This window comes from Barbus barbus (genome assembly GCF_936440315.1).
Source record: "Barbus barbus genome assembly, chromosome: 27".
NCBI lineage: Eukaryota > Metazoa > Chordata > Actinopteri > Cypriniformes > Cyprinidae > Barbus > Barbus barbus.
In genome coordinates, this window is record NC_136755.1 from 8140522 (window position 1) to 8153150 (window position 12629).

The window sequence follows — 12629 nt, forward strand, 5'->3', positions numbered from 1 at the left end:
TAATTTCAGCTTTATTTCAATTAACGGAATCTATTTTAATTGTTCTAGTTTTGATGATCAACATTAACGCTTTTTTTCAGAACCATTGTGAAATACAAGCTGCAACAACCCCCCCCCCCCCCCCCCAAAAAAACACTGCATTACAATAAATGTTTTATGTAATACAATGACTATAATTTAGAATCTATATCCATTAGACTATCTAATGAGAATCGTATTTTAAGAATAAAAACAATTAAAATTACAGAAACAAATCATGGTAATAAAATTTGCTTACAACACAGAACAAAATATGATCATAAATATTTTCTCATTTTACTACTAAATAAATGAATAGTTTAAAACATATAAAGTAACAGGAGATGAAGACACACATTACTAACATAATACCACTCACTTTTTCTCTGTAACCCATCTTCTATTGCACACTCTCACTAATCAAATAAATGAATCCTGAATCATAACTTTCTGCAAAAAGTGCATTTTTTCTGTCCTGTGCAGCCAGGCACGGTCATGCCGATGCTTTCTAATAGCTATCTTCACTCGCTCACTGTGATGGCCGAGCATCATATTGAATTTGAGCCACAGAGCGACAGATGCCTTCACAGACTGAGAAGAGCTGCAGGCCCTGGGCAATTACTGTACACCACGTAATTGATACAATATGTAAATGAGAGGATTTTAAGAAGCACTGGCGCCCTCCTATCAGTTTATCAGTTATGTGATGTGGAGATACACTAGCTCCAGTGACACAAGGGAAAAAGATTCAGAGATGGAGAGGAAAAAAACAGGGCAACTATAAATAGCACCTCTGAGACAAAGAGAAAGGCCAAACGCGAGAGAGAAGCAGAGAATACGCAACACAATCGATTCTTGCACAACCAGGTATTTCTCTTTAATTCAAATCACTGGATTCATACACAGCAAACCAATGCTTGGTCTCATTAAGAGATCAAATCTCACAAAAAAAATATCTTGAGTTGCAATTCAAATTCAAAATCAAAGGAAATAAAAATTCATTCATTTCTGAATAAAGAAAATGAAGCCTTTTTGACAAACACTCATGTCTGAAATGCATCAGGATGTTTTACTCTTCTGAGAAATTATCATTGGATTTGCATTACGATAAAAAATATTGTTGTTTTTTTTAATGGGAAAAATGTTTAATTGCAATCAAATTTATGCAAAAAATAATAACAGTCCTTAAATAAGTTTAATTTGATTTAAATATAACTTTATATTTCTTTCTACTGACTTTAGATGGAATATGTTCTTCACAGGTTTTTGTGAGATTCAGCTCAGAATAAACCTCTAAAAGCACACAAACACAAGGGAGCTTGCGGCTTTTTGAATAAACCTGCATTTACAAGCTTAGTAGACAAACCGTGTGCAGTAACTATAGGCAATCAGATCTCAGTGGCCATGTTTATAACAATAAAGCATTTGCTTTATATCACAACTGTGTGAAAAAGCATATTGCTGGGCTAATTCTAAACAGGAGCTAGGTTCACATCAGCTGTACAGCGTTTGCACAACTTTAAAACACCAAAATAAAATGTATCGGACAAGCTTGTCTTATTAACAGACAGGATTTCTTTTGAAACTGCTCTCTTAGTTAGAAAATGAGGGTCATATTTGTAGACGTAGCCCATGTGCAATCACACCTCTTAACAGGTATAAACGATACATCAGAAGTCATTCAACATACAGTTCAGCGAAACACTTGCAATATGCTGCAAGTCATTTGTTCAAAAATAGACCATACTAGAAATCGATTAAAGAGAGCAGGAAAAGAACGATATGACGCAGTTCAAATTACACAAGCAAAATAAATACTTAAAATTGAGTGACATGGCAGAAGAGGACAGAAAGTAAGCGCTCAAAATGAATGCAAAAGATGATTTTCTCCCGTCTTTCACATTTGGACACTTGTTTATCAAAATTGGCCGTTCTCTTTCAAGTATTTCACTGAAACAATGAAGCTTATTTTACTCTCGGCGCGACTGTCAAGCCTGAAATGTAGAAATCGTAAAGCTTTATACATAAATGAAAAGATAATCCACTGAATCAATCCAAAAATGAAAATTCTGGCATTACTTTTATTTCCATGTTGTTCAAAACCTTTATGACTTTCTTTCTTTCATGGAACGCAACATATAGCAGATTCAGGCTGGTGTTTTACAATGAAAGTAAATGGGGTAAAATCAAATCAATTTTGGGCACTATATTACAAATCTTGTTAAAGTCAAATAATATATTTGACTTCATTTTTTAAACAATGTTTTTGGTCATTTTTGGAGTTCAACGGCCTCGGATTATGGAATAATCAACATTTTGGTCTATTTCTCCTTTTATGCTCCATAGAAGAATGAAAGTCATAAAGGTTTTTGGACTGTTATGAGGGTGAGTAAATGACAGACTTTGAATTTTTGGGTGAACTCTAGTTTGAAAACAAAGAGTTTTACAGATTATACAGTCAGCGAATGGCACAAATGGATGCATTTTTTAAAGCAGTAAGAGATTAATTCACATACTGGAGTCCTAAAAGAAAAATCTAAAACATTGCATCCATGTTTCAGTACAATATATATATATATATATATATGTAGGACCACTCTAGGATTGTTTGATTCTTTTCATTCAACCAAACCATTGTGCTAAATGCGTTTACCTAACAAACTACAGCTAACTGACAGCAGCATGTGAGAAGTTTCAATGAGGTCAGAACTTGAAGCAAGCTACTTGCTTACTGAGCATAAAAGTGCATATTATCACATGCGTCATCAAAATATGCCAGCCGAGCAATCATCTGTGATGACTGACTGTTATCAAACCAAATATTTCAGCACAACAGTTAGACCTATGATTACACATTTAATAAATATAGAAGTATCAATTTAATACACAAATGAATAATTTAGTGTTTAAACAATAAATAATACACTAGTTCACAACACACAAATCTCATGTGTTCCTTCAATGAATAGCCAATTTACAATAGTCAGTAATGAAGTAATAATTTCACCCTAGAATACATTCTTTCAACACCTCTGAACTGGATTGATTCAAGACAGGTTTGCAAACAAGATACTTGGGAACACTTAGGCCCAAGACATACACTACGCAAGTACATGAACACAAATGCTTTCACTTTTATATTGCTATACATTAGTTTAAATTGTCTTCTTCTGGGGTCAGTTTACTGTCACGGTAGAGTAACAGTTTAGAGGATCCTGCTGAGCTAGTTAAAGCTGGTTAAACTCATGATTTTTATAGTCAGCTACTACAATAAAGGTGAGGGGATTCACATTCAGACAGAATGGGATCTTGTGATTAACATTGGGGCAAAAATAAAGTCATTTTAAAATATGTAAACAACAAATACGGTTTTGTGGCTCTTTAATTTGTCGTGACAGATCGATGTAACGCCTCAGTTCAAGCAGCATGTGAACCAACTGTATTTTCATATTTGCTTAAAGCATGAAATAAACATGAATGAACATCAGAAGGTATTTTAATTCAACCGTGGAAAGATGTCAATAACTCATTAAGTCACCGATGTTAATTTGCTCTCCTGTCTGTTGTTTGTCGGACAAAATAGTGGATTCTTCATTATGATTGGTCAGATCACCTGCCAATCAAACCCCCTGCGAAGGGTCAATTGCGTCACTAGTACTGCAAAAATTGAACATGTAATTAAACTAGTGCTGTCAAACGATTAATCACGATTAATCGCATCCAAAATAAAACAAATTGTTCACATGATATATGTTTACTGAGTATATTTATAATGTATATATAAATACACACGCATGTATATATTTAAGAAAAATATGTTGTTTATATATTTTTATATATAATATAAATTATATGAATATAAATATATATATGTAGATACATTAAAAATATTTTCAAAATATATATTGTATGTGTTTGTATTTCTATATACATAATAAATACACACAGAACACACTCATATATTATTTAAACAAAAACTTTTATTTTGGATGCGATTAATCACGATTAATCGTTTGACAGCACTAAATTAAACTAAATGTTCAAAAGACTGTTGACTGTGTCAGTGTCTATTTTGTGTATAAGATGCAACAGACAAACAGGTAAACCAAAAATGATGCTAAAGTAGCAAAATGAAAAATTTGTTCAATTAAAATATCACGAGGAGGCATGTTACTGAAGACCTTTATTATGCCTGGCTTATTATCTACTGTATGAACACCAGTACCACCGCTCCATATACGTAGAGTACACAGCTTGCATAGGGCTTCAACTCCCAGGGGGGCACCATCCCAAGTTGCTAAAAAAAAATATATATATACTTTCGCTCATATATATATATATATATATATATATATATATATATATATATTATAAAAAATGAATTTTACGGTGAACGCAGTAGGCTTACACGCGATGCGCCATTCCCGCATCCGCGTCTGCGCCCGCCCTCACCTCATGTTTGCGGCTGACTGCAAATGATCATATTTGATGGACAACTATGCCTGGGAAAAGACATCAGCAGTCCGACGCAGAGAAAAAAATAAAAAAGCCCAAGATGAAGCCCGTGCATTTAGGTAGGCCTACGTTACATTCGTAATACTGTGAAACTTTTTTGATTGTTGACGTTAATAACGTGTTTTAATGTCAGTAATAATTTTACCACCACCAACGCGTCTGCCTTAATATTCTAATAAAGTCCATGTTCCCTTACGAAAATTAACCATGGTTTTACTACGAATAAAACCAGAAAGTCATGGTTCTTTTAGCCATGCATTTACATTTACATTTACATTTATGCATTTAGCAGACGCTTTTATCCAAAGCGACTTACATTGCATTCAAGTTACAGTTTTTACATTTGATCAGCCCATGCAACCACAAATTAACCGCGGTTTAGTTACATCAAATAATAATTTACAAAAAAGTATTCAAATAATATTTTTTGTGGTAATAAAAACAGACCTACGCGAACAACAGCCTTTAAAATGACTTAAAATGCATTGAATAAAAACAATGAGGCAATAATGATTGGTTAATTAATAAAACTGTTAAAATACAAAATGTAATACAAAATAAACAATTTATGTACATTACATATTATTACAAATACATATTATAATTGCTGTTGTTACACTTACGATCAGATCCTTGTTTAATATCGACCAAACAATTAATTCAAATATCCGCTTAATCTTTCATTTTTGGCCACCTTTTTGCAATAGAAATGCATCATCAAAACATCACAACCCTTACAAAAATGAACCATGGTTTTATCGTAGTAAAACTGCTTAATTGTCTTTTGAGTGATTTCTGAATGCTTGAGACTAAACTCAATCAGACAACTGTCAGCTGCAACTTGTCATTTTTAAATTATACCATTTAATTACAATGTATTCATTTACTTTTATATTTCATTAAAGTTCTATTTTGACCCCAATATGTTTTTTTTAACTTCCATAAAATTTGGGGGAGGGGGCACAACAATACAATTCTGCTTAGGGCTCCCATTTGGCCAGCAGCGGCCCTGATGAACGCAACACCCTGAATAACATACAGAGTTGAAACACCCAAATGCCAAGCATTTGCATCTGTGTTTGTGTACTGCGTAGAGTAGACTTCTGGCTTTGGCTTTCAGAAAAGAAACCACTGAGTAATCAATACTGATATACACTCTTCAACCACACAACAGACGTTCTTTAGGTGAAATCCCAGTTCTACTATATTGAAACTTATTTCAATAATCTATTAGTCTTTTGACTTAATACATTGTTACACTTTTCAATAATTAGCGTATAGAAAACACAATTTATCCACACTTTCAGTTACTAAATTTGTCAGTTTATCCTGCAAAGAAATATATGACCTTTCTAAACAGATAAATGGCACAACTAATAGATGGAATGTTTTGAACATCAAAAAACACAAATTATGTTCTTGTAATACTTGTGTGTTTCTTTTAAAAAGTCATATTTTTGGCAAATTTCAAGAGCAACACACCTGACCTGACTCAAGTCTTTAGTACGCTGTTTCTAACTACTGATCTAGCACAGGCTTTTGTTTAGGAGAAACAGGAAGTGTTCAGGTAGGTTAATGTGAGTGTGAGCGTACACCGCTTACGAGATGGTAGATGCGCTGTGTTCCCCACGCTCGGATTTACCATACCGTCAAACTATTTTGTAACTAATACATGGGCAATTGGCTGTAAAAGCGTATTTTAGACTGCAGATTAGGATGTGGTGGCTTGAGCGTCAGAACTGTGCTGTGTGAGAGAAAAAGCAGAATACCGACTGGAATGATGGCCTGGGGTCAGGATGGGGAGGTGCGTCCTGCGCTGGGCTCTCTAGGGCTCCCAGTCGTCATCGTGGTGCTGCGAGGCGATGATGACCACAACGGTGAGTATGGTGCAGAGCACGATGGAGGCGATTCCCACCGCCAGACTGATGAAGGAGAAGTTACGTGCCTCACGCGAGGCGATCTCTGCTGTAACCATATCGCCTCGAGCCACAGCGGTACGCACCTGAACAAAGAGATTCTATTTAATAGATATCTAGATAAATACCTGTTCACACCAAATCTGAAATTATTATATTAAATTCAGTTAAATTGTTTGATGCTGAGAAAAACCCTAATTGGACAGAATTCGGTTTAAAAATCATTGTAAACTTAGATAATAAAATGTCACACTGAAATGCAGCCACTAGACAAAAAATATCCTATTACTAGAATAAAGCGATAAAATTCCTGTTCACACTAAGTCTGAAATTCAATTTAAATCATTAAATTAAACTGATGTAATTCAATTCAATTTCATGTCTGAAATTGTATTATTAAATAAAATTAACTTTAACAAATTGAACCAGATTTTGTGTAAATTGTTTGTAAATTTAGACATTTAAGGATTGCAATTTACGAAATGTAACCACTAAACAAATGACAAATAATCCTATTGTGTATATTTCTAAAAAGAAAAAAATAGATAAAATACCTGTTCATGCCAAGTCTGACATTAAATAAAATTATGAACTTGTTTGATGTTAAAAAACCCATAACTGAACAAAATTGTGTGAATCGTTTGTCACCTTGAAATGTAACCACTAAACACATATCACATAAAAATCCTATTTAGTAAATATCTAGAAAAAAATCAATAAAAATAAAATGCCTGTTCAAAGCAAGTGTGAAATTAAATGAGTACATTAAATTAAGTTGTTTGATGTCAAAACAACCAAACTGAATGGAATTCTGTGTAAATTATTTACAAACATCCACTAAAATAATATGTGACCCTGAACCACAAAACCAGTCATAAGGGTAAATTTTTCGAAATTGAGATTTATATATCACCTGAAAGCTGAATAAATAAGCTTTCCATTGGTGTATGGTTTGTTAGGATAGGATAATATTTGGCCGAGATACAAGTATTTGAAAATCTGGACTCTGAAGGTGCAAAAAAATCTAAATATTGAAAAAAATCGCCTTTAAAATTGTCCAAATGGAATTCTTAGCAATGCATATTACGAATCAAAAATTAAGTTTTGCTATATTTACAGTAGGAAATTTACAAAATATCCTCATGGAACAAGATCTTTACCTAATGTCCAACTGATTTTTGGCATAATAAAAAATCTATAATTTTGACCCATACAATGTATTTTTGGCTATTGCTACAAATATACCCGTGCTACTGATGACTGGATTTGTGGTCCAGGGTCACATATGACAAAAAATGTTTTGGTAAAAATCTAGAAAAAGTATATAAAGTCTGAAACTGAAATTAAATTAATTTTTTTATTTAAATCAAATTAAATTAAAACAAAAAATGTAACTAAATTAACTTTGTTTGATGTAAAAAGTCGAATTGTGTATAAATCATTTGTAAATATAGTTAATATTCCAGACTTAAATGCAACCATTTACCTAATGGTTTTATGAACGTGTTTAGTTCTTAGTAGTTCACTTGTGTGAACAGCCAGCATGAAACAGAAATGATATCCATGAGCTGATTCATATCTCAGCCCTGCTGGCATCAGAGCATCAGAGCTCTGTCTGGGCTCAATTACCTGCACGGCTTTGATGATGGCGATTATTCCTGTTGGCCAGAAACAGCAGACAGTGGTCAGGACGGCGATGGGCAGGTAGTCGTGAGGAGGACGACGAGACTCCATCAGAGCAATGCCATTTGGCATATGCATGGCCATCTGGCCAGGGGCAACACCTGGATGAGGTGCACCGTTGGGCATGTAAGGCTGTGCCTGAGGAAAAGAAGCACACAAGAAAGGCCATTTCAGAAACTGGTGCATAATTTCTATATTTTTATTGTGCATGACATTATTACACTGGACAGGCATTATTTCCTTGAAAATGTGAAAATTCCTGAAATTTTTGACAATGACAATTTTTGTTTATCTTCTTTAACAGCACAGGAACTGAAATAGGGCTGCACAATCAATCGAAATCAAATCAAATCATGACGCACCTTAGTGCAATTATCAAATCAATTGTGATTAAATACTATGGATTTATCATGTATGCCAGTTCAATTTATTTTCGCATAATTATCAATATTTTTGAGGAAAGAAGTTTTCAGCCTTTTACAAGATTTGAATGAGAATGAGAAACCTTTCTAATGCTGTCTACACCAGTTTTCCACCAAAATTAAAGCCTGAAATGCAGCCCTAATCTTAAATAATTTATTTGGAGATGAACTAGTTTTTGCTATGGTACAAAAGTTGGTACCAAGAACAATGAAATTTGACTGGTATCTAAATCTAAAGAAAATATCTATTCAACATTTACTTTTTCAGGTTTTACTAATACATTTTCAAAATGTACAAATATTTTGCAGATAAAAGTTATATTCTGGACATGTCATTCACATATTCTCCACTGGTATATTTCCAACTTGGAAAGGTATTTGTCCTCCAGGGATGGACAGGAGTCACATCACATTTCACATACTCTTTTAAGCATAAGATAATCTGTTTATTCTATTTAAAGACCTATGGCTATTAAAATAACACACACAAAAAAACATAAAAATACATACTGTTAACAGAACCATTCATCTCCCTATGTTTAACTACTGTAGTATGTTTTATCCCGCTCTCACTCTATATACACCTGGATTATCCTGAGCAGTTTAAACACCTTCTGAAATGAATCCTCACTCACCCCTGTGCCTATGGGATAGACGGGCACATAGGCCGTGCAAGGCTGCAGCTGGAGGGGGTATCCTGTATGTAAATAGCCCACTGGGGGATGAGGGACGGTGCCCACTGGTCCGTGCGTCTGCACCGGGTATCCGTTCGGAGCTCCCTGGGGCCCGAGGGTGCCGCAGTGGAACTGGGTTTCCTGCAGGTACCCCTCTGATCCAGGAGGAGGAGGAGGAGGGGGGTAATTGGGCTGCGGGGCACAGCCGGGTGGAGGAGGATGCGGGGGCATGTTGGGGTCCTGGGTGGGGAGATATGGAGGCGGAGCCATCTGCATCATCGGCTGAGACATGGACTGTCTTCCCGCTGCCTCCTCCAATCCTGAGCCGTGACACAAACACAGTCATACACCACAAATATTTATAAGAGCAATGGCCCATTCACACCAAGGACGATAAGCATAAGAGAAGCTGCATATTTGATTTAAATAGCCAGCCTATAACCATAAAGTTCTAATTCTATGAAAATAGGGAAGTTTACACGACCGTTATAACGATAACAACACAGATGAACAATACCGTTTTCAGGATGATTTTTTCAAGTTGATGAACAATCAGAATCCATCTGACTTTAAAAATCTCAAACATTTAAAGTGGTAGGTAACAAATCTGCAGCTGGTGCTTAAAAGTAACATAACGTTTTTGGTGGTGTGACGCTAATACACTTACAGTTACAGTTATAGTTATCTTCTTATTCGTGTTTAGTATTGAGAAACAGTGTGTGTGTTCATGATGGTGATATTAGTTCAAATTGTTCCGCCATTAGATGGTGACAAGAGACTGTATTTACAAGTCAGCAGTAAAAACTTTTATATTGGAAAAATAAATGCTGTAACGGAAGCTATTTTTACTTTCAACAACAGCTTGTATGCAGCCAACAAATGCACTGAGTAGCGCTGTCATCGGAAATCACCCTTAACAGATGAAAGGATAGTACAAGACTATCGGACATTGTTTTATTGTGAATATGAGATTGATCTGAAGAATGAATGCTGGATCAGATGCAGGTAATCACACTCGCTCTGTCAATTTCTCTCTCACAATACACTGATTTTACTACAGTAATACAACATTCATCATTCCTTCGTTACTCTAAAGTGACGTTTCGGAATTAGTAACGGAGGCTTGGGCTCAGCTGTTAAACTGTCCGTGGCGGAAGGAAGTAGTTCTGCACAAAAGAGGGCTTTTAAAGACACTCCGTTGTTGTATTTGCCATTGAACTGTTGAGTAAAAGCAATATCACTCGTAGACGTGAGATATGGCTGTATATCGGCACGCGGCGATTACCTACGGCCGAATCACAGCCATTATGTGTATTATGAGAGCTTCCCTGAAGAAATATTTTGGTGTGATTTGCTCACTCTCTGATTGGTGGAATTTTTTAGACTTGTGGGAAAAGTAGTTTTTCAGCAGGAATTTTGCTTTTAAACCCAGTCTTTAAAAATAAGTTCAAATAATAACTGATGGTCTCAACTAAAGCATATAACATTGATTAACAACCTCAGAGAGTGTGGCAGTTAAGATCAGTTTCCTACGGAGAAAATGAATGGATTTTTAACCCGACCAATGCATTCTATCATTTAGACAATAAACTATTCCTTAACTTGTTTTCAACCTTGAATATTCCTTTACAATAAAGATTTAATGTCAGTGTGTTTTATGTGTACTGTAAACGATTATGTAATCCTTCACAATGTCAGCAGCATATATAGAGTTGGTATGGGGGGGGGGGGGGGGGGGGGGGGGGGGGGGTTCAGGCACTGCGATTCATATTTAATTACTGTAGTTTTAAGGGGGGGGGGGTTATACATATTTAATGCATCATTTTCTTAGCATATTTAAATAATCTTGTCTGTGTCCTCTTCTCTTAGGTATATTAAATTATAAAATATAAATTATTAATATACTTTAATTCTTTGTCTATAGGTTGACAAAGAGATGAGGTGGATGTACTGTAGAGATTGCAAGACATTGACTCATTACACTGAAATATTTTTTTTCATAAGAAAGATTAATGATAGGCTAATCCAAGAGATTCTTATATGTAAACCATATCTGCGTTATTGCAGAAAATCACGTTACAGCTTCAAGTGATTTAGGGCCCTCAATCACGGACCCAAGGGACCTCATGCCTGAAATAGGGCCTCATACAACACCCTTTAAACCACATACTGCTATGTACACATTTAATGAAACTCCACACAGCCGTTTCTAATGTAGCCAATGTGTTCAACCCGACACTACCGGAGAGAAATACGGACACGACGGCTGTGTCTCAAATGCTAGCGAGCTGCCTACACAAACAGCGTTTATGGGGATCATCTGCTAGTTTTATTTTTTTTCGAAAGGCACATATGATGCCCAAACTGCGCAGTATATTAGATTATACACGCAAAACTGCAGCACGCGACTATAGACATTAGGCTACGCGCTGATTTTGATGCCTAGATAGGCAGCTCACTAGGATTTGACACACAGCCTAAATATGACTATATATAGATGAAATAAGGATGAACAATGAAAAAGGGGGGAAAAAAGATTAACAACAATATTCATGAATGGTCGTATAATAGCGTATTAAAATGACATTTTATAATTTGATTTAAATGAGTCGTCCAGCTGCATGAACTGATTTAATTAGCTGTGATATGACCAAATACAAAATAGACATTTTTACCGTGTTTTTCCGACGACATCGCGTTTATTTATCCGTTTCGACGATTGTCCCTCAGTTATAAAAACCCAAATCCAACCAGTACGTGTCTTTTGTGTCAGATCACAACAGACGATGCTGATGATTTCTCCAGGCTAATTATAACGCATCTTCAGATGGTAATCCTGATGTATGCTGTGTAAAGCCTGGGTTATCTGTGTGTAAAAGCGACTGGATGTCTGTTGCTGCTTTTTTCCACGGTCACACTGCAACATCCACAGCATCAGCAGCAGCAGCAGAAAACAGGTTTCAACTAACGCATCGAGTTACACTGAATTAACCAGAGCGTCTTAAAGAGACAGTAACACCACACTACAGCACATATCATCACGTTAATATGATGAATGTACAAATACTAAAACTAATCGTGTATTTACAACAAGAGACAGACATTTAAAACTGAAAAAGAAATTAAGTGTTGTTACCATGGTAACTAGTTTCCTATAAACTACCATCGTATTACAATAAACTGTGGAAACTTGGCATTAGCTAAAATTGACATTAAAATATTATAATCACACATTGTTTTAAGAAGATATTCAATATTTATGATGGTTTTACAATATAATATCTGTAACTGTAGTATTGTACTTTCGGTTGTATGCAGCTTTAAATATTTTCAAGTAAATCTAAAAATCAAATCTGATTCAAAATATTTTCTGAAATTAGACCTGGACTAACAAAAAAATG

General features: G+C 35.2%; 1 protein-coding gene across 1 annotated transcript; it reads right to left on the bottom strand.

Annotated features, from left to right (window-relative positions):
* Positions 1-5467: 5467 nt before the first annotated feature.
* LOC306846973 (proline-rich transmembrane protein 1-like) lies at positions 5468-11922 on the bottom strand (the record flags this gene model as incomplete). Its single annotated transcript, XM_079380702.1, has 4 exons — positions 5468-6535; positions 8079-8270; positions 9190-9548; positions 11904-11922. The coding sequence occupies 4 exons, from the start codon at positions 11920-11922 to the stop codon at positions 6359-6361; spliced, it is 747 nt and encodes a 248-aa protein (XP_079236828.1). The 3' UTR covers positions 5468-6358.
* Positions 11923-12629: the final 707 nt, after the last annotated feature.